The following is a 23,845-nucleotide window of genomic DNA, read 5'->3' on the forward strand; positions in this document are numbered from 1 at the left end:
TAAAAGCTGACAAATTCCCGGGTGACTGTGACCTTTGTCCCAGGGTTTTAAAAGAAGTGGCTGCTGAGATGGTAGATGCATTGGTTTTAATTTTCCAAAAGTACATAGATTTTGAAAAGGTCTCGAAGTTGAAAATTAGAAAATTAATCCTCTTCAGGATAGGAGGGAGACAGAAAGCAGGAAACTGTGGGCTACATAACATCTGTCATGGGGAAAATTCTGGAATTGATGTTTAAGGAGATGATGCTAGGACACTTAAAAAAAACTCAATGCAAACATGCAGAGTCAACATGGCTTTAAGAAAAGGAAATCATGCCTGACTAATTTATTGGCGATCTTTGAGGATGTGAAGTAAAAAGCAACATGAATAAGGGGAACCTGTGAATGTGTTGTATTTAGACAGTAGGCATAAATGGGTCATTTTTGAGTTGGGGTTAAATGTACAGTTGCTAACTTTGCTGATTACACAAAAATAGATAGGAAATTAAGTTGTGAAAAGGACATAATCTTAGAAAGCTTTGTGGGTAGGTTAAGTGAGTGCGCAAAAATTTGGCAGATGGAGTATAATGTTGGAAAATGTGAACTTAGGCAGGAAGAATACAAAATAGCTTATTATTTAAACCGAAAGGATTGAGAAACAGTGAGGTACAGAGATCTGGGAGCCCTGTATATGAATCACAAAATGATATTATACAGGTACAGCAATTGTTTAGGAAGGCAAATGGAATCTGGAAGTAGGAATTTTTTGCTATAGTTTTTATAGGATGAGGTCATATCTAGATTACTGTGTATGTTTTTTCAACATTTAAGAAATGATATAAATGCAGTAGAAGCAGAACTCCACTGATTTCCCGGGTTTGGGGGTAGGGGGCATGTGCTGGAGGTTATCATATGAAGGCACGTTGGACCTGGACCCATTGCAGCTTAGAAGAATGAGAACGGATCTTACTAAAACAGAAGATCCAGGGGGGGATTTGATGGCAGCACTGTGGTTAGCACTGCTGCCTCACAGCGCCAGGGACCCGGGTTCCCGGCTTAGGTCACTGTCTGTGTGGAATCTGCTTGTTCTCCCTTTGTCTGCATGGGTTTCCTCTGGGTGCTCTGTTTGCCTCCCACAGTCCAAAGGTGTGCTGGTTAGATGCATTGGCCATGCCAAATTCTCCCTCAACGTGTGTGAACAGGTGCTGTAGTGTGGCGACTAGAGGATTTTCACAGTAACTTCATTGCAGTGTTAATGTGAGCCTACTTGTGACAATAATTAATAAACTTTAAAACTTTAAATAAGGTGGATGCTGAAGGGATGTTCACCCTTGTGGGAGAAACTGGAACCAGCATATACAGTTTAAAAATAAGGGATGTACCATTTGAGACAGAGTTGAGAAGAAGCTTTTTTCTGAGAATTGTGAGTCTTTTGAATTCTCTTTTGCAAAGAACAGTGAAGGCAGAGTCATTGAATATTTATAAGACAGCTAGATGGATTCTTGAACAACAAGGCAAATGGAATGTAGAAGTAGGAAAGGTTATCAAGGGTTGGCAGGAGTGTGTGGGGCTGAGACCAAAATCAGATCAGCCACAATCTTATTGCATGGTGGAACAGTCTCGATGAGCTGAATGGCCTCCTCCTAATTCATCTGTTTGTATGAGCTCAAGCAGCTTTTTTCCAAAAGACATAGTTCTGCTTGTCCCACATGTTGTTGGATTGTAAACAACTAGCTTTAGTTTTCTTTGCGTCATCCATGATGCAAAGAAAACTAAATCCTTGCTCCCTCAATTAGAATCTAGCTAGGACCTTGTTGAAACTATTAATTTCAATTAATGTCTCAACCTGTGCTATGCTGACACATTATCACTTCATTTACTATTTTTAATTTTAAATAATTAAAATTAATTTTACTTAGTTTAGGTGGAGAAAGAGAGCAGAAAAGGGATACCAATGCCCAGCTTGCAGGTGCAGCAGGTGGTCAGGAAGGCGAATGGGATGCTGGCCTTCATCGCGAGGGGGATTGAATATAAAAGTAGGGAGGTCTTGCTGCGGCTGTATAGGGCATTGGTGAGGCCGCAGCTGGAGTACTGTGTGCAGTTTTGGGCGCCGTACTTACGCAAGGATATTTTGGCCTTGGAGGGAGTGCACAGGAGGTTTACTAGGCTGATGCCGGAGTTGAGGGGGTTGAGCTATGAGGAGAGGCTGAATAAATTAGGCTTGTACTCGTTAGAGTTTAGAAGAATGAGGGGAGATCTCATTGAGACGTATAAGATGATGAATGGGATGGATAGGATAGAGGTGGAGAGACTCTTCCCGCTCAGAAAGGATAGTAGGACTAGGGGGCACAGCCTCAAGATAAAGGGGGGGCGGTTTAGAACGGAGTTGAGGAGGAACTTCTTCACTCAAAGGGTGGTGAATCTCTGGAATTCTCTGCCCGTTGAAGTGGTGGAGGCTACCTCGCTAAATATTTTTAAGACGCGGGTTGATGGGTTTTTGATAAGCGAGGGGATTAAGGGTTATGGGGAGAGGGCGGGAATGTGGAACTGAGCCAAGACAGATCAGCCATGATCTTATTGAATGGCGGGGCAGGCTCGAAGGGCTAGTTGGCCTACTCCTGCTCCTATTTCTTATGTTCTTATCATGTAGCTGCTTTCTTGTGTTATGCTTTGATACTTCACAGTCCCTCCATTCCCAGCATCCACTCTGATCCCATTCCTTACCTTGACCCTGCTCTGCTGCCACTGTTTTATATACTTTGGGCTCACTCAGTTCCCACTCCTCCTGATCTCGGGTCTGCTTTGCTCTTTTGGGCAGGAAAAATGCTGGATGCTATTTTTGTAAATGTGTGCATACCTAAGGTTCATCAGCAGTCTGCAAAATAGGCAGATCATGACTGCAAACAGTGTGCGGTTTTGACCTGAGTTAGAGGAGGCAGGAGCATAGTGATAACATCACTGAACTAGTAATCCAGAGGCCCAAACAAATTCTCTGGGAACACAAGTTCAGATTCCACAAAGCAACTAGTAGAATTTAAATTCAGTTGATTAATAAATCTGGAATTAAAAGCTAGTTCCAGGAATGGTGACAATTAAACTATCCTCAATTGTTGAAAAATCTCATCTGGTTCACCAGTATCTCCAGGGATGCAAATCTGCTATCTGCACTGTGGTTGACTCTTAAATCCTCTCTGAAATGGCTGAGCAAGCCAGTCAGTTGTACCAATCTGCTATGGAATGGTCAAAAACCGTACAGACCACCTGACATTGACATAAGCACAACCAACCAGGTTGTTCCTGCAAAGGTACTCATTACTGAAACATGGCTAAGGGAGAAACAGGACTGACAGCTCAATGTTCCAGAGTACAGATGCTATAGGAAAGATAGAACAGGAGGTAAGAGAGGAGGCGGAGTTACAATTTTGATTAGGGAAAACGTAACGGCAGTATTGAGAGGGGATATAGCCAAGGGTTCGGCCACTGAATTTATATGGGTAGAACTGAGAAATAAGAAGGGGGAAATCACTTTGATAGGATTGTACTATAGGCCCCCAAATAGTCAGCAGGAAATTGAGGAGCAAATTACAGATAGCTCCAAGAAAAATAGGGTGGTAATAGTAGGGGATTTTAATTTTCCCAACATTGACTGGGACAGCCATTGTATTAGACGGTTGGATGGAGAGAATTTTGTCGAGTACATTCAGGAGGAATTTCTCATTCAGTGTGTGATTGGCCTGACAAGAAAGGGGGCAAAACTTGACCTTCTCTTGGGAAATAAGGAAGGGCAGGTGACAGAAGTGTTAGCGATGGATCACTTTGGGACCAGTGACCATAATTCTATTCGTTTTAAGATAGCTATGGAGAATGATAGATCTGGCCCAAAAGTTAAAATTCTAAATTAGGATGAGGCCAATTTTAATGGTATCAGGCAGAAACTTTCAAAAGTTTATTGGGGCAGTCTTTGGGAAGCAAAGGGAAGCCTGGTCAATGGGAGGAATTCAAAAGTATGTTAACCAGGGTTCAGGGTAAGCATATTTCTGTTAGAGTGAAGGGCAAGGCTGGTAGAAGTAGGGAACCCTGGATGTCTCGGGTTATTGAGACCCTGATCAAGAAGAAGAAGGAGGCATATGACACAGGCAACTGGGATCAAGTGAATCTGTTGAAGAGTGTAGGTGGTGTCGGCGTAGAGTTTAGCGAGAAATCAGGACGGCAAAAAGGGGACACAAGATTATTTTGGCAGATAAGGCAAAGGAGAATCCAAAGAGCTTCTTCAAATACATAAAGGCCAAAAGAGTAACTAGGGAGAGAGTAGAATCAACAAGGTCATCTATGTGCGGATCCACAAGAGATAGTGGGATTCTAAATGAATATTTCTCATCAGTATTCACTGTTGAGAAAAGCATGGCTGTTTGGGAACTTGGGGAAATAAATAATGATGTCTTGAGGATTGTACACAACAGAGAAGGAGGTGCTGGAGGTCTTAAAGCACAGCAAGGTAGATAAATCCCTGAGACCAGATGAAGTGTATCCCAGGACACTGTGGGAGGCTAGGGAGGAAATTTGGGTCCCCTAGCTAAGATATTTGTATCATCAGTAGTCACAGGTGAGGTGCCTGAAGGTTGGAGGGAGACAAATGTTGTGCCTTTGTTTAAAAAGGGCTGCAAGGAAAAGCCTGGGAACTACAAACTGGTGAGCCTCACATTCATGGTGGGTAAGTTGTTGGAAGGCATTTTGAAACACAGGATCTATAGGCATTTAGAGAAGCAAGGACTGATTAGGGACAGTCAGCATGGCTTTGAGAGTGGAAAATCATGTCTCACACATTTGATTGGGTTTTTTGAAGGAGTAACCAAGAAGATAGGTGAGGGCAGTGCAGTTGATGTTGTCTGCATGCACTTTAGCAAGGCCTTTCACAAGGTATCACATGGTAGGTTGTTGCATAAAGTTAAATCTCATAGGATCCAGGGTGAGGTAGCTAAATGGATACAAAGTTGGCTTGATGACAGAAGACAGTGGTTGTAGAGGGTTGTTTTTCAAACTGGAGACCTGTGACCAACGGTGTGCCTCAGAGATTGGTGCTGGGTCGACTGTTATTTGTCATTGATATTAATGATTTAGATGAGAATTTAGCAGGCGTGGTTAGTAAGTTTGTGGATGACACCAAGATTAGTGGCATAGTGGACAGTGAAAAAGGGTATCTCAGATTGCAACAAGATCTTGATCAAATGGGCCAGTGGGCTAACGAATGGCAGATGAAGTTTAATTTAGATAAATGTGAGGTGATGCATTTTGGTAGATTGAACCAGGGCAGGACTTACCCAGTTAATGTAGAGCACTGGGGAGAGTTACAGAGCAAAGAGATCTAGGGTTACAAGTTCATAGCTCCTTGAAAGTGGCGTCACAGGTGGACAAAGTGAGGAAGAAGGCATTTGGCATGCTTGGTTTAATTGGTCAGATTGAATACAGGAGTTGGGACATCTTGTTAAAGTTGTACAAGACGTTGGTACGGCCACACTTGGAATACTGTGTACAGTTTTGGTCCCCTTATTATAGAAAGGATATTATTAAACTAGAAAGAGTGCAGATAAGATTTGCTAGGATGCTACTGGGACTGGATGGTTTGAGTTATAAGGAGAGGCTGGATAGACAGGGACTCTGGAATGTTGGAGGCTGAGGGGTGATCTTATAGAGGTCTACAAAATAATGAGGGGCATTGAACAGCTAGATAGTCAGTATCTTTTCCCAAAGGTAGGGGAATCTAAAACTAGAGTGCATAGGTTTAAGAAAGGGGAGAGTTACAAAAGGATTGAAGAGGCTTTTTTTTACACAGGGTGATGAGTGTCTGGAACAAGCTGCCAGAGATGATAGTAGAGGTAGATACAATTTTGTCTTTTGAAAAGCTTTTAGATAGTTACGTAGGTAAGATGGGTATAGAGGGATATGAGCCAAATGCGGGCAATTGTGATTAGCTTAAGGGTTTAAAAAGAAAAAGTGCGGCATGAACAAGTTGGGCCAAGAACCTATTTCCAGGTTCTGGGTGAACCTCTGTGATTCTATGGCTAAGTGACCAAGCTAGCTGAGACTCAAGAACATAGCTGCCAGACTAAGACTGCAGCAGGTGTTTTTGGAAATAATGAGGAAAAACCATGTCCTCACCTATCTACCCGCCTTTGCATTTGGCCTTGACAGTCTTGGTAGGAGACAAAATCCCACCTTTGTGTTGCTATTCAAAGAACAAAGAACAAAAACAGCCCGGGAAACAGGCCCTTCGGCCCAACGAGCCCGCGCCACCATCTCAACACCACCAGCCCCCCTCTCCACCCACGACCCTTGTCTAATGTTTTATGGCCATCCAGATTGAGGGAAACTGATTTAGGGACAATTTATTCCTGCCAGTCAGCCTAACAGCACATCTTTGGGGTGTGGGAGGAAACCGGAGCACCCAGAGAAAACCCACGCAAGCACGGGGAGAATGCGCAAACTCCCACAGACACCGGCCCAAATCCATGTGTCTGCACAGCAATCAGCGATAGTCACTGAGCTGTCGTCTTGCCCAGTATCTGGTCCAGTTTAGGCACACGAACGACATGAAGCACTAGGCCAATCTCGAACAACCAAGAGCAGCCCCAGTACGACCCATCGCATGTATGCCCCTCGCTGGACACAAGGCAGACCGACTTAAAACCTGTGAATGAAAAGGGGAAAAAAAACCCACTATTATTGTACCATATCCATTTACCTTACCAGGGACGCCCCAATGCTAATGACCCTTATTTAAAACAATCTCCTATATCCACCCATCTCCAACCTAGTCATGTGAGTAACTGTCTAAGTTACTCTTAAAGGACTGTAGCGTGTTTGCCTCCACCACCTTACTTGGCAGAGCATTCCATACCCCCACTACCCTTTGTGTGAAAAACCTCCCTCTAATATCTGTGCTGTACCTCTCCCCCCTCACTTTAAGTCCATGGCCCCTTGTCCTACGTGTCTCTATCATAGGAAATAGCTTACCTCTATTTATCTATGGTAAAAAGTCTGACAACACCAGGTTTTAGTCCAACCGATTTATTTGATAATAGACTCACAAGCTTTCGGGGTTAGTCCCTTCGTCAGGTGAATGGAGAGTTCTGGCCTCAGACAGAGCATATAAAGCACAGACAGTTTAGAGATTACTGATTAGAATGTGAATCCTTACACCTAACCTGCTGTTCAAGACCTGAAGTGGCTAACAATGTGAGTGGAAGGAGCACTGATCACAGGTTAAAGAGATGTGTATTGTCTCCAGACAGTACAGTAAGTGAGGTTTTGCAAACCCAGGCAAGTCACGGGGGTTACAGATAGTGCGACATGAACCCAAGATCCCTGTTGAGACCGTCCTCATGTGTGCGGAACTTGGCTATCAGTCTCTGCTCAGCGACTCTGCGCTGTCGTGTGTCGTGAAGGCCGCCTTGGAGAATGCTTACCCAAACGTCAGAGGCTGAATGCCCGTGATCACTGAAGTGTTCTATCTATACCCTTCATAATCTTATATACCTCTATTGGATCCCCCCTCAGTCGGTGTCTTTCAAGGGAAAAGAGCCCCAATTTCTTCAATCTTTCCTCATACCCCAGTCCTTCCATACCAGGCAACATCCTGGTAAACCTCCTCTGCACTCTCTCCAGAGTCTCCACGTCCTTCCAGTAGTAAGGCGACCAGAACTGGATGCAGTACTCTAAATGTGGCCTAACCAACATTCTGTACAACTGCAACATTAGACTCCAGCTCTTATATTCTATCCCCTTCCTATAAAGACTAACATACCATAGGCTTTCTTCACCACACTCTCCACTTGCACTACCACCTTCAAAGACTCGTGCACTTGCACCCCCAGGTCACGCTGCGATTCTGTACTCCTTACGGGCTTACCCTTTATCATATAACTTCCCCCTACATTATTCCAGCCAAAATGCATCACCTCACATTTATCCGGATTAAACTCCATTTGCCATGTATCTGCCCAATCAACCAGCCTATCAATATCCTGCTGTATTGCCAGACACTGCTCCTCACTGCCCGCCAATCCAGCCATCTTGGTGTCATCAGCAAATTTGCTGATCACACCACCTACTCCCTCTTCCAAATCGTTTATATACACTACAAAGAGAAGAGGTCCCAGTACTGAGCCCTGCGGCACACCACTAGTGACAGACCTCCAGCTAGAAAAGGACCCCTCCACTACTACTCTCTGACTCCTCTTTGCAAGCCAGTTCTCTACCCATCTAGATACCTGACCACATATCCCATGAGCTTTAATCTTCTGTACCAACCTACCATGAGGGACTTTGTTAAATGCCTTACTGAAATCCATATAGACGACATCAACGGCTCGTCCTTCGTCGAGGTGCAAGAATTCCTTCCATTGTGTTCTGTGGCACGACCACTTTACTAAATGGGATGGATTTACCACAGGTCTATAACCAGGATCAGCACCATGCATACTCTCACATGAGGTTACAACCTTGTGAAACTGCAATACAGGGCTACTTATATGCAAAACAGGGAAAGCAGTATGCAGTAGACAGAGTTAAGTGATCCCACAGCAAATTGATCAGATCAAAGCTCTGAATTGCTGCAGTGATGGAGGTGCCAAGTACATCAGTGCAAGAGACAAGTCTGAAGCATTTGCAGCCATCTTCAGCCAGAAATGCTGATATGGTGATATATGTTTACCTCCTTCTGAGGTCCCCATCATCTTGGTTGCCAGTCTTCAGCCAATTTTATTCATTCCACATGAAGAAACAGCTGAAGGCACTGGATGTTGCAAAAGCAATGGGCCTTAACAACATTCCAGCAGTAGTATAGGAACATTGGAGCAGAAGTAGGCCATTCAGTCCCTTCTGCATTTTTCACCGTTCATCTAGATCATGGCTCATTTTCTACCTCAATGTCATTTTCTCTCACTATCCCCATGTCCCTTGATATATTTGGTAAAGGGACTTCTGCCTCTCAAGATTTATTACACTCTGCTAGAAGACCCAGGTATGTTCTGTCCACAAAAAGGACAAATCCATCCCTACCAATTACCATCCCATTAGTCTACTCTGAGTCATCAAAAAAGTGAAAGAAAAGGTGTCAACAGTGCTATCAAATAACACTTGCTGAGCCATAACATGCTCAGTGACTCTGGGGTCTGCCAAAACAAGTTAGCTCCTGTCCTTGTTACATTCTTTGTCCAGACATGGAGAAAAGAGCTGAACCTAGGATAGTGACTCCCCTTGACATCAAGGCAGTATTTGACTAAGTATGGCCTCAAGGATAAATTTGGAAGATGTGACAATCTGTAAGGATGATACTGATATACTGAAGAGTCATAGATTGATCAGTAGAATGGAAAGACAAGTGCAAATGGAACTTATTACAGGGAAAAATGCAACGATTCATTTTGTTACAGCACAGGAACAGGCCCTTTGGCACACCAAGTCTTTGCCGCCCTATATCCATCTTACATCTACGTAGTCCATATCCCTCAATTCCCTGCTTATTCAAGTTTTTAACCAGATATCTCTTGAACGTTGTTATAGAATCTGCTTCCACCACCTCCTCTGGCAGCATATTCCAGGTATTCACCACCATCTGTGTGAGACATCGAGATTACAAAGACACCTGTATCAGGCTCCTATTTATTGATTATAATTCAGCTTTCAACACTATTATTTCTACAAAACGTATCTCCAGACTGCGTGGCCTAGGCCTCTGCGATTGGATCCTGAACTTTCTAACCCTTAGACCACAATCAGTAAGGATAGTCAGCAACTCCTCCATGATCATCTTCAACACCAGTGCTCCACAGGCTGTATTCTCAGCTGCCCACTATATGCTTACACACCTACGACTGGTCAAATTCCCCTCCAATTCGATTTTCAAGTTTGCTGATCATGTCACCCTAGAGGGTCAGAAGTCAAACAATAACGAGACAGAGTACAGGAATGAGATAGAGAATCAGGTGAACTGGTGCATTGACAATAATCTCTCCTTCAACGTTAACAAAACGGAGGAGATTGTCATCGACTTTCAGAAGCATAGAGGAGAGCATGCCCTGTCTACATCAATAGGGACGAAGTAGAAAGGGTCGAGAGCTTCAGGTTTTTAGATCATCAACAACTTGTACTGGTGTACTGATGTCAACATTATAGTTAAGAAAGCCCACCAATGCCTCTACTTCCTTAGACGACTAAGGAAATTTGGCATGTCAGCTATGACTCTCAGCAACCTTTATAAGTGCATCAAAGAAACCATTCTTTCTGGTTGTATCACAGCTTGGTATGGCTCCTGCTCTGCCCAAGACCACAAGAAACTACAAAAGGTCATGAATGTAGCCCTGTCTGTCAGGCAAACCAGCCTCCCATCCATTGATTCTGTCTACACTTCCCACTGCTGAAAGCAGCCAGCATACTTAAGGACCCCACACACCCCGGACATTCTCCCTTCCACTTTCTGTCAGGCAAAAGGCTCATGAACAGCCTCTTCCCTGCTGCCATCAAACATTTGAATGGACCTACCTTGCATTAAGTTGATATTTCTCTACACCTTTTCAATAACTAACACTACGTTCTGCACTCCCTCGTTTCCTTCTCTATGAATGATATGCTTTATCTATCTAGGTGCAAGAAACAATACTTTTCACTGTATGCTAATAACGTGATAAATCAAATCAAACCTTTCTTCATAGTCCATATCGTCCAATCAGGCAACATCCAGGTAATTCCTTTCTGCACCCTTTCCAATGCATCAAATCTTTCCTGTAGTGTGGCAACCAGAATTGTACAGTACTCCAAATGTGGCCTAACCAAAGTCTTATACAGCTGCAACATGATATTCCAATTCCTTTACTCAGTGTCTCGACTGATGAAGGCCAGCATGCCATATGCCGCCTTGATGACCTTGTGAATCTGAGTTTGCCACCTTCGGGGAACTGTGGATTTGCACGTCTAGATCCCTTCTTGACAATTTACTATATACTTTCCTTGTGCAATAGACCTTCCAAATCACATCACCTCATATTTTTCTGGGATCTGTCATCTTTCGGACCAGATCCAGCTGATTTATATCCTGCTGTATCCTCTGACAATCCTCCTCCGTATCCGCTACTCCAATTTTTGTAAGATCTGCAAATTTACTAATCTGAGCACTTGCATTTTCCTCCAAATCACAAAACACAAGGAGAGTCAACAAAACATGACAGGACATATGGTCTGAGTTGTTTTTGATTTAATGCATGGACTAAGACAGGTAAAGTGGATGAAGTTAAAGTTTGGATTACTACATGGAACTGTGATGTTGTGGCCGTTATGGAGACTGGGATGAAAGGAGGGCAGGTCTGGCAGCTTAGCATTCCAGTATTTAGATGCTTTAGGCAAGATAGGAACAGATTTGTTCCAGCGATCACGGTTTTTGCAGCAAGAGAAGCTGGAGTTGTTCCCCTTGAAGCAGAGGAGGTTGATTGGAGATTTGGCAGAGATGTACAAGGTGATAACAGGTTTAGCTAAGGAAGACAATAGAAAGCTTTACCCATGAGCTTATGGTTTATATGGGACTCAGATTTTAGGCTTTCGGTAAGAGAGACGGCGGGTTGCGAGCAGGAACTATTTTACCCAGAGAGTGGTAGAATGGGAGGGTGATCAATGATTTCATATGGAAATAGGTGGCACTTCTAGGAAATAACCTTTCTGGGTTATTGGTATAGAACCGGCAAATGGCATTGATCCACAGAAAACCAGTATGGACTTGATGGGCAGAATAGATAGCTCCTGCTGTGCCCTAATGACATTGGTTCTCTATGACACCCTTCATCTTTGATTTCTTTTTGCTCTTCCTTCACTGCCTTGGGATCTTTCAGTTTTTGAGCATTTGAAATAAAAAGGGACGTGGTTTGGATTATAGTGAAAGGAGTGGGAAAAAAAGGTGCATGCTTAATGCTGTCTGCACCTTTTCAGACAAAAATTTGAGAGGTGAAGGAGAAGTACAATTAGACAGAATTAGGTATGGAGATGTCTTTATTTTCAATCACCTCAGCTGTAGTAGTCACTGTGGCATCAGCAATGGCATTTGAAGACTACCACAGTCTCCTCCATGGGGCGTAGAAAATGTAAGTACACCTTTCCCCTACAGTTAGCTTCTACTACCTCCAATTGTGAACGACCTTTCAAAGGGAGAGACGCTTTCCAGGGTGTCTTGCAATATGTTTGACTATCATGATTGAATAGTTGCCTTGTGTGTGAACTTAGGGATCTAGTTGAGAGACTTCGGGCTGTGCTAAATTTATGAGGGTGAGGCATGTGTCCTCAACCTCCTTTCTGAATTTGTGCAATCTGCCTTCTCAATCCATGCTAAAATTACCTTTTACTATTTTGAACCGATGAATGCTGACCAAATCTTGCTGCATGTGGTGAAGGATTGCTTCAGTATTGAGAAGAATTGTGAATAGAACAGAATACGGCAAATACCCCCACTTTTAACCTTTCAATGGAGGAAGTTATTGAAACAATTGAAGATGATTGGGGCAAGGCAGTAATCATCCTGACAAACTCCTGCAGCAACCCTTTATTCTGGGGGTGACCCTAGATAGTGGAGAGTTTATTCCTGATTCACCTTAATTTTTGTTCAACTTAAGCTCTTTGGTATTGTACCAAAGAGCCTCAGTATATTTGAGGACAAGATTTTCTAGCCCCAACAGCTCTTCAAATTTTCCCATCCTGTCTGAGATGATGCCTGCCCATGTCAGGGCTGGAAAAACCTGCCCCAAGTTGCAGTCTGGGGAAAATTTGAATACATCTTGCATTCTAGTTTGTGGCACGTATTGGTACTGGTGATATAGGTAGAAAGCGTGATGAGGTCCTGCAGCAACAGTTTAGGGCGTGAGGTAGAAAGTTAAAAAGTAGGACTTCTAGGTTGTAATCTCAGGATTACTCCCTGTGCCATATGCCAGTGAGACTAGGAGTAGGAAGATAGTGCAGTTCAACATGTGGCTAAACAGTTGGTGTAAGAGAGAGAGTTTCAGATATCTGGACCATTGAGGTCTCTTCCAGGACAATTGGGACCTGTAGAAGAAGGATAGGTTGCATTTAAACTGGAAAGGCAGGAATATTGTGGCCGGGAGGTTTGCTAATGTCACGTGGGAGGATTTAAACTAGTTTGGCAGGGGGGTAGGAACCAAAGCAAAGCTGAATTAACTGAAGGGGAAACCAGAGAGCAGGGCCAGTAAGATTCAGGGAAAGAGCAAGCAGGGTCTGGTGGACTGAAGTGCAGTTGTTTCAATGTGAGGAATCTAACAGGTAAGGCTGATGAATTTAAGAGTTTGGATTAGTTCTTGGAACTGTGATGTTGTTGTTACAGAGACTTAGTTAAGGGAAGGACAGGATTGGTACCTTAACGTTCCAGGATACAGATGTTACAGGTAGGATAGAGGGGGGTGGGGGAGCTGCACTATTGGTTAAGGAGAATATCACAGCTGTAATGTGGGAAGATAACTCAGTGGGCTCATACAGCAAGGCAATATGGGTAGAGCTCAGGAATCGGAAGGATGTAGTCACAATGTTGGGGGTTTACTATAGGCTGCCCAACAACCAGCGGGAGATGGAGGAACAAATATGTAGGCAAATTTTGGCAAGGTGCAAAAGTAACAAGGTTTTTGTGGTGGGTGATTGTTAATTTCCCTATATTGACTGGGACTCATTTCATGCTAGGGACGTGGATTGGACAGAGTAAGGAGCATCTAGGAGGGCTTCTTGAAACAGTATGTAGAAAGTCCAACCAGGGAAGAGGCTATACTGGACCTGGTACTGGGGAATGAGCCCGGCTAGGTGGTCAACGTTTCAGTAGGGGAACAGTGACCACAATTCAGTAAGCTTTAAGGTGCTGATGGATAAAGGTAAGTGTAGTCTTCAAGTTAAGGTGCTAAACTGGGGAAGGCTAACTTCAACAATATTAGGCAGGAACTGAATAATGTAGATTGGGGGCAGATGTGTGAGGGCAAATCAACATCTGGCATGTGGAAGGCTTTCAAGTACAAGTTGATAGGGATTCAGGGCCGGCACATTCTGTAAGGGCGAAGGATTAGTATGACAGGTTTTGTGAACCTTGGGTAATGAGGGATATTGTGAGCCGAGTCAAAGAGGGAAAAAAGCAGCATTTATCAAGCCTAGGAAGTTGGGAACACAAAGCAAGTGTGGAGTACAAGGAAAGTAAAAAGAAACGTAAGCAAGGAGTAAGGAGGGCTAAAAGGTGTCACAAAAAAATCATTGGTCAGCAGGATTAAGGAAAATCCAAGGCTTTTTATACACACATAAAGAGCAAGAAGGTAGCCAGGGAGACAGTTGGCCCACTCAAGGACAGGGGACGGAATCTATGTGTGGAGCCAAAGGAAATGAGCGAGGTATTAAATGAGTACTTCATGTCAGTATTCACCAAAGAGAAGGACTTGGTGAATGATGAATCTGAGAAAGGATGTATAGATAGTTTGAGTCATGTTGAGATCAAGAAGGAGGAGGTATTGGGGTTCTTGAGAAACATTAAGATAGACAAGTACCCAGGGCCTAATGGAATATACCTCAAAATACTGAGAGAGGCAAGGGAGGAAATTGCTGAGGCCTTGAGAGAAATCTTTGTATCCTCATTGGTTACAGAGGAGGTCCCAGAGGATTGGAGAATAGCCAATGTTGTTCCTTTGTTTAAGAAGGGTAGCAAGAATAATCCAGGTAATTACAGGCCGGTGAGCTGTACATCAATGGTAGGGAAATTATTGGAGAGGATTCTTCGAGACAGGATTTACTCCCACTTGGAAATAAGTGGACGTATTAGTGAGAGGCAACATGGTTTTGTGAAGGGGAGGTCATGTCTCATGAACTTGATTGAGTTTTTTGAGGAAGTGACGAAGATGCTTGAGGGTCGGGCAGTGGATGTTGTCTACATGGATGTCAGTAAGGCCTTTGACAAGGCCCCTCATGGCAGACTGGTGCAGAAGGTGAAGTTGCATGGGATCAGAGATGAGCTAGCAAGCTGGATACAGAAGTGGATTGATCATAGAAGACAGAGGGTAGCAGTGGAAGGATGTGTTTCTGAATGGAGAACTATGACAAGTGGCGTTCCTCAGGGATCGGTACTGGGATTTTTGTTGTTTGTAGTATGCATAAATGATTTGGAGGAAAATGTAACAGGTTTGATTAGTAAGTTTGCGGACAACACAAAGGTTGGTGGATTTGTGGACAGTGATGAGGACCATCAGAGGACACAGCATGAAATAGACCAGTTGGAGACTTGGGCAGAGAGATGGCAAATGGAGTTTAATCTGGACAAATGTTAGGTAATGCATTTCAGAAAGTCTAATACAGATAAGAAAAATAGGGTAAATGGCAGAACCCTTAAGAGTATTATAGGCATAGGGTGTACAGGTACACAGATCACTGAAAATGGCAGTGCAGGTGGAGAAGGTAATTGAGAAGGCATGCTTGCCTTCACGGCCAGGGCATTGAGTTTAAAAATTGGCAAGTCGTGTTGCAGTTTTATGGAACCTTAGTTAGGCCGCACTTGGAATATAGTGTTCAGTTCTGGTTGTCACACTACCAGAAGGATATGGAGGCTTTGGAGAGTACAGAAACGATTTACCAAAATGTTGCCTGGTATGGAGGGCATTAGCTATGAGAAGAAGTTGGAGAAACTTGGTTTGTTCTCACTGGAACAATGGAAGTTGAGAGGCATGGATAGAGTGGATACCCAGTCAGGAACTTTTTCCCAGGGTGGAAGAGTTACTAGTGGCTGTAGGTTTAAGGTGCAAGGGGCAAGGTTTAAAGGAAATGTACAGGGCAAGTTCTTTTACACAGAGTGGTGGGTGCCTGAAACTTGCTGCTAAGGTAGTTAGTGGAAGTAGATATAAGGGGCTTCTGGATAAATATATGAATAGGATTGGCATAGAGGGATGTGGTCCCTGGAAGGGTAGGGGGTTTTAGTTCATTCGGGCAGCATGGTTGGTCAAGCTTGGAGGGCCGAAGGGCCTGTTACTGTGCTGTAATTTTCTTTGTTTCTTTGTTTTATTCTACTCTTCTGACTGTATTTTGAATATCCTGTTGACCTCCTTGATTGCTGCTCCATTAATTGGAGTTTTAGGACCATGCTTACCAGGACTTTTTGCTGTTTCTTCAAGGCTGTTTCAGCACTGTGTACAGAGAATAAGTATTTCCTATTTTTCCTTCCAAAATGCTGTAATTTGTACTGGGCTTCATTGTATAACATAAGCCATTATTCTCATTGGCAAATTTTGTCCAACTCATTTGGTAATTTCTGAGCGGCCGCTTCTGACTTCACAGCCTCCTACGTGGTATTATCTCCAAATTTAAGAATTCAGTTCATTTATGCAAATTATACACTGGTTCCAGCACCAACTTTTGTGTCACTCCCATCTCAACAGAGTCCTTTTGAATTTTCTCAGTTTTTCTATCTTTCAGCCAGTGCCTTATCCATTTTGAAGGCTTACCTTGAATTCCTTGCAATTTTGAAGTTAGCTGAAATCTTCCATGTGGAACTTTGCATCTTGACTTCCAAAAAAACTGTAACAATGTGTCAGTCGGGTCATCTGTCATCCACTTGAGCTCTTGCCATCCAAAGAAATTGATTGGTCAGCAGGACTTCCCCTTCTGAATCCATTGTGCCTGCTGTCTACTTGGTTTTTTGAGAAGCATGTATGCACTTGAGATGTGGCATCATGCTGGGCAGCATGGTGGCACAGTGGTTGGCACTGCTGCATCACAGCACCAGGGACCAGTGTTCAATTCCCAGCTTAGGTCATTGTCTGTGTGGAGTTCTCCCTGTGTCTGCGTGGGTTTCCTCCGGATACTCCAGTTTCCTCCCACAGTCCGAAAAACGTGCTAGTTAGGTGCATTGGCCATGCTAAATTCTCCTTCAGTGCACCTGAACAGGCACCAGAATGTGGCAACCAGGAGATTTTCATTGCAGTGTTAATGTAAGCCTACTTGTGATTCTAATAAATAAACGTTAAAACAATGTATTCGCTACACAATTTGTTTACCCATCTCCCACCTGCATAATATCTCCAGAATCCATCAAGTCCTTGCTGCAGGCTTAGTTGTTTTCGAAAACCAAAAAATTATTGAATAGACTTGATGAGCCCTATACTTGCTGCAGAGGAAAGTAGTTCCATTCTCACGATGCTCCTGATTGGTGCTTGAGCTTGATATGTTTTGTCTTCAGTCTTACTCATGCAAATGCAAATGATGATAGAAAGAAGTACAATTTACATGTTTTTGAAATGGTGACAAGGTCATGTGGAAAGTTATTTTTATTGACTTTAGCTGTGTTACCCTTTCAGTGTAATATTTGATACATTTAATATTTAACAATAAGTATAAGCAGATTGTTGTAGTTAATACAACAACATTGTAACTTGTAATATTCTAACATAATAAGCCAACTATCACAGATTTCAGATGGTTTGACTAACAAGTTTCACCAGCAAACTAAAACCAGAAGACATCTGTAGTAAGGAGACAAAAGAGCTGTCATTTTGAATCCAGGTGACCCTTTGTCAAAACTAAAAGGCATAGGAAGTGGGAAATATATATAATGCAGAGTAAGGGAATGGAAAGATGAGTCACAGCCACAAAAACAGGGGGAAAGGCTGTTAATGGCGGTCCATAGAGAGAATAAAAGGTGTGAATGACAGAACAGCAGAGAAGCTGAAATCAGGGAGTAAGCTGTGACAGATGAAGATATTGGGAGGAGGTGGGGGGGAATGGGTGGGAGAGAGATAAAATTGAGAAAAGGGGGAAACAAAGGGGGAGAGAATGTAAGGAAAGGAGGGGATAAAATAGGAGGGAAGAAGGGGGAAGAAAACTAAGGAAAGACAATAAAGAAGTAAAAGGTGGAGAACAGTTAAAAATGAAATGAAATCAAAGGGGTCGAGGTGGGGTTGAGCTAATTATCTGAAATTGTTGAATTTGACGTTGAGACCGTAAGGCTGTATTGTGCCTAGCCGGAAGATGAGGTGCTGTTTTTCCAGTTTGCGTCGAGCTTTACTGGAACATTGCAGCAGGCCAAGGACAGACATGTGGGCATGGCAGCAGGATCGTGTGTTAAAATGGCAAGCAACAGAAGATCAGGGTCCTGATTACACACAGACTGGTGGTGCTCAGCAAAGCAATCACTGAGTCTACGTTTGGCCTCTCTCATATAGAGGAGACCACACTGGGAGCAGCGAATGCAATAGACCAAATTGAAAGAGGTGCAAGTGAAATGCTGCTTAACTCGGAATGAGTGTTGTGGACTTTAGATGGTAAGCATGGAAGAGGTAAAGGGGCAGGTGTTACACCTTCTGCGATAGCTTGGGAAGGTGCCATGGGTGATGGGAGAGATGTTGGGTATAAAGGAGGAGTGGACTAGGTTGATCCCAGAGGGAGTGGTCTCTGCAGAATGCTGACAGAGGGAGTGAAGGGAAGATGTGTTTGGTCATGGCATCATGTTGGGGTTGGCAAAAATGGTGGAGGATTATACTTTGCAAGCGCTGGCTGGTGGGGTGAAATGCGAGAGCAAGGGGCACTCTATCCTTGTTCTGGGAGGGGGTGAGGTTCGCTGTTGAGGGTCCTGTCGACAACTGTAGTGGGAAACCATGGTTGAGGAAGAAGGAGCTCATATTAGAAGCACCACTTTAAAAAGTGTCATCATCGGAACAAATGTGATTGGGACGAAGGAGCTGAGAGAAAAGGATGGAGTAGTTCATATAGGGTGTAGGGCACGAAAAGCTGTAGTCCAGATAGCTGTGGGAGTCAGTAGGATTGTAACGGATTTTGGTAGATAGTCTATTGCCGGAAATGGAGAAAGAAATCTCAAGGAAGGGAAGGGAAGTGCCTGAGATGGACCACGTGAAGGTAATGGAGGGGTAGAAACTGGAAGGGAAGTTGATGAATTTTTTTAATCTATAAAAATTGTGTTTATGATGACTCCCCTTCTTATTCTTTACTGAGTTTAACCTATTTCTTCCCATCCAGGTATCGCTATGCCTTGGATGACCTCTATCCAATTCTGAATGCGTTAAAATTGCATGTAGCAATATATGATGAATGGTCTTCCAAAGTTACTGATGCCCTGGAAGCTAAAGATGATGAGAAGAAGAGTAAGTATAGAAATTCTATATAGAATCCATGGCATATGGTAAATGTGATGCCTTGTACCTTTGACTGACAAGATAGTAAATGCAGATATTGCTAACTCAACAATTCTTCTGAAGCAGCAAATGGAAATTAAGTTATTTCCAACCAAAAATAGAGAAAATACTTGACGAAATGTTGTCCAAGGCCACTCAACTGCCTGAAATATAAATACTGGTGGGGTGCCTGAGAGCACTTTTCAGTTAAACTGAAAGAATTGGGAAAGCAAGGGGTGAGAAAATACTCTCTGCCCCTGTAAAAACTAATAGGAAGGGATATGTGTAGAATCATAGAATACAGTACAGAAGGAGGCCAATCAGCTTAGTCTGTGCTGCCCCTCAATTAATCTCCGCCTTTTCCCATAGCTCTGCAAGTTTTTCCTTTGCATATTATGACCTAATTCTCTTTTGAAAGCATCAGTTGACCTTGCCAACAACACTGGTTGCACGAAAACATTTTTTCCTCATGCTTTTTTTTTGTCAATCATCTTAGACCTGTGTCCTCTAGTGCTCCATACTTCAGTTGGAGCAGTTTCTTCCTATATATCTGTTCAAATCGCTCATTATTTTAAAATTTTGAAGAGCTCGATATAAGCTGTTCCCTCAACCTTCTCTTTCCCAAGGAGAACAGTCCCAGCTACAAACAATCTATGTAACTGAGATTCCTCATCCCTGGAACCATTCTCATCAATCTTTTCTGGATCCCTCTCTAATGCTTCTTAAAAGTGTGGTGTCCGGAACAGGGCACAATACTCCAGTTTAGGCCAAAGCGATGTCTATTGCAGGTTTAACATAACTTCCTTTTTGTACTCTCTGTCCTGTGATTAAACCAAGGATGCTTTATGGCCATTCTCTCAACCTGCCACCTCCAATGATTTTTGCACATATGCACCCACATGAGTCTGCATCTTCTTTAGAATTGTATCCTTTATTTTGTAATTCTTGCATTCTTCATACTAAAATGAATCACTTTAACTTTGTCCACATTGAACTTCATCTGCCATCTGTCCACTGATTCCACCAGTCTGTCAATGTCCTTTGAAGCTTTACACTGTTCTCCTCATGTTTCACAATATTCCAAAGTTTCATATTATTCTCAGATTTTGAAATTGTGCCATGTACACGAAGGTCTAGGTCATTAAAATGTATCAGGAAGAATAGGGGTTCTACTACTGATTCCAGGAGAACTCCAGTATAAATCTGCTCAGTCCAACTGTTCACCACTGCTGTTTACTTCCTGTAATGCATTGTTGTACCTGTTAATTCTCAGATACTTTCAACCAGTTTGCTTACTCCAAGGTTTTACCCCGGTGCCCTTGGTTGCAAGCTGGACAAAGGACAAACACAAGTAAAGGTTCAATAAGTTTATTAATACTAACACTATTAACCCTTAAATTACTCCCATAAAACAAGAGGATACCCCAGATTTAAGTATATTACTGCAAAGATGGTTTGGTTGAACTGCAGGATTGATTCTCTGAGTCCCTCTGGTCTGTGGTCACAAAAGTGAGTCTCAATGGCAGCTTCTTCCTTCCTTCCTTCTCTGGTCAGCCTTCCGGATAGTCAAAGTTGCCTCCCTCATCGAGTCTTCGCTCCTGACGCATCTGAAATGTGTACCTTTATCCCCCTGCCTGCTTGCCTTTCCAGAAACTTCTCTGGCTTCTGGCCAGTGAGCCCCCAGGAGTTTCTTGCCCAGTGAGTTTCTTGATGTCTGCCTGACAGGACACCAGGGTTTGCCCCCAGCTGTCCGTCTCTGTGCTGTTGCTTACATATAACCTGTTGTCAGATAAGGAACTCTCGCTGACAGAAAGTCTGGCTCAATCTGGGCTTCTAACAATAGGCTGGTGCAAATCAATGGGGTGCAATGATCTCCTGCTAGGTCTCAGTAGCGTGCAACGACCTTTGATGTGTGATTGATGGGTCAGGCCCAGACATGTTTGTGTGTTTGTACAATTGGCCTACCCGAGGTTTGACTGTGTTTTGATTTTAATATGCCCAATTCTTTAATTTAGAATATCCAATTTAATCAGCCTTAAAACTACGCCCTGATTATATTACCACAGCATCCAATTTCATATTCGTGGTCCTCCTATCCCTTTTATTCCAACAACTTTGAGTGGGACTTAATTGTTGTGTCAGGATGCTGAGCTAGAATTGTAGCTTGGGACTGAGTCTTCAGCATTCTGTAAAAACAGACTATTTAGCAAACTGCACAGAGTAAATGGATACACAAAGAGGAAACTAAGCCCGAGTGTGATTATAGACCAAGTGTGAAGTCAGGAATTTGGTTCACAAGGAAATTTGGTGCAGTCCGTCTTTTTTCCAGTCTCCAATAGTTGGTGTGTCTTCTTCCTTTACCTCTGAGCTAGTTGAATGTAACTTTCTACTACTTTAATTACTAATTGACTAATTAAATAATTAAGGTCCGACAGACATTGCAACAAACATTGGCGTGCCATGAGTGCAACAGATGGGGAATCTTTGCAATGCGCTGCATTCCGAACAGCCATATCTGCAGTAAGCCTCTAGCTTGCTGAGCTGGAGTCTTGCATTGCGGGGCATTAGGAAGATGGAGAGTTAACTAGATGCTTTGTTTCAGGAGACGGTCACACTCCTTAAGTTAGGCAGAACTTGAGGTGTTCGATGGACAGAGACAGGAGAATATGACAGCAAGCTTGCCAGGTATCGTGAAGCAGCACGTAGTGACGGAGGAACCTCAGCCCCTGACTTTGTCCAACATATAGAAGTTGGCTGAGGAGAAATAATGCAGGGTGGATGAGCAAACTGACCATGGCACCGTACTACAGAATGTTTCACCTTTGAAATTGAAGGTCAAGGGATCAATTTTCGTCCAGAGGCATGCAGATAAAATCCAGGCTTCGGCCCGGATCCCCATGCATAGTTGGGCGATGTGTATAATGACCCTAAGGAAGTCCTGATGCACACACAAGTATAAAAATTGCCTGGCAAGTTTGAACTTCGAATGAGCTCATCCTCTTGTGAGAAACACAGCTCACAGTTAAACAATTTAGTCAAGTCAAGTTCTGAAGGAGCAAGATTTTATTTGACGTTCTTGCAAGACCGGGTGTCTAGCGAAATAGGCACACCTCACATAGATTTGCAGCACATTTTATACCTTTTTTACAAGCTTTGTGATGGCTTTGCAATGTGATGTTCTCTCCTAATTGGTGGTCCCTGTCCCATCTATGTGTTGACATTCTCCTATTGGCTCAAGGTGCCCTAAGTTCCTATCACCTCTACTCCCCATCTAACAATGTCTCCTGTTATCACAAGAGTGCATTAGCAAACTCATCCATCTTATCCAATACTGTTACATGTCCAGTTCAGATTGGCAGTAATCAATCCTTTGCCAACTTAATCACTGCTGTCCCGAATATCTCAGTGACCCCTTCCCCCTTTTATGCTTAGTTGTATAAACAACACATCTTGCAGACCATTTGCTTTTTATAACGTGGGCCTCTTACATTCCTGCAGGATGTGGTGTATGCTTCACTGCACATCACATCTCTGATGTTATCTCTACATTACAGGCAGTCTTTTTATTATCCCTAAGTATTGCTGTGTTAGCAGCATCGAACCTTATGTCCTATGTTTGTGACTAAACTCACAGTTGTTTCCATAAAGTGGGTTATCAATATGCCTAACTATATCCAATCTATTTAACTTTAAGCTATTTCTCCACGCTCTACAAATATATGTGTTAACAACATCTTTACCTATTGCTCACACTCTGCTGCCCAGGGCCCGCTGTATAAGTCTCAGGGCAGTGACTTGGGCCAGATGTCCAGACTTGCTGCAGGTTTACCCAAATAAATGTTAGATCCTTTAACAGCTGATCTAACTCGGTGATCAGCCAGTGAACTGAACACCTTTAGGCCCAACCCAGCAACCGCCACTCACTCCAACCTGATCACCATTCTGACAAAAGATGCTCTAGGAAAATAATGATACAGTGACTAGCACTGCTGCCTCACGCACCAGAGACCCGGGTTCAATTCCTGGCTTGGGTCACTGCCTGTGCAGAGTCTGCACGTTCTCCTGTGTCTGCATGGGTTTCCTCAGGGTGCTCCGGATTCCTCCCACAGTGCTGGTTCGGTGCACTGGCCATGCTAAATTCTCCCTCAGTGAACCTGAACAGGTGAAGTAAGGTGAATAAGGGATTTTTGCAGTAACTTCATTGCAGTGTTCATGTAAGCCTACTTGTGACTAATAAATAAACTTTAAAAAAAACTATTTAATTCCATGCTGAGTTTGAAAGGAACAAACAAGAACCTTAAACTTACAAACATAACTATGAAGGGAAAATTGCTTAATTGGTTAAATAGACAAAAAGATACCACTGTAAATAAAAAGTGAGAAATATTTTAAAAATTCAAAGGTACACTCCATTGAAAAACAAAATCTCAGCACTCAGATGGTTTTAGATTAAAAGAAGTTTACAATGTTCAAAGAACTGGCAAAAATCTGCAGGGTTAAGGGGGAAAAAAATGAGACTAGACTGGCCAGAAATATAAAACCCAGTTGGAGGAGCCTCATATAAGTATATTAAAAAGAGTGGAGCTAAAATAAATTTGATCTCTTTGAAGCAGAGGCAAGAGAAATTATCATGGGGAATCCGGAAATGTCAAAGGCACTGAACAAATATTCTGTCTGTC

The 23,845-nt window shown here is 43.1% G+C and overlaps 1 protein-coding gene across 1 annotated transcript in view; it reads left to right on the forward strand.

The window, feature by feature from the left end:
* Nucleotides 1-23,845, forward strand: part of LOC145356777 (lysine-specific demethylase 5B-like) — a 340,420-nt gene that overhangs the window by 172,064 nt on the left and 144,511 nt on the right. Inside the window, exon 16 of the mRNA XM_080209644.1 lies at nt 19,012-19,136. Within this exon, the coding sequence (XP_080065770.1) occupies nt 19,012-19,136 (125 nt within the window). The remainder of the gene's footprint in view (nt 1-19,011; nt 19,137-23,845) is intronic.

Source organism: Carcharhinus amblyrhynchos, chromosome 22, assembly GCF_965287045.1.
Source record: "Carcharhinus amblyrhynchos chromosome 22, sCarAmb.v2.hapA, whole genome shotgun sequence".
NCBI lineage: Eukaryota > Metazoa > Chordata > Chondrichthyes > Carcharhiniformes > Carcharhinidae > Carcharhinus > Carcharhinus amblyrhynchos.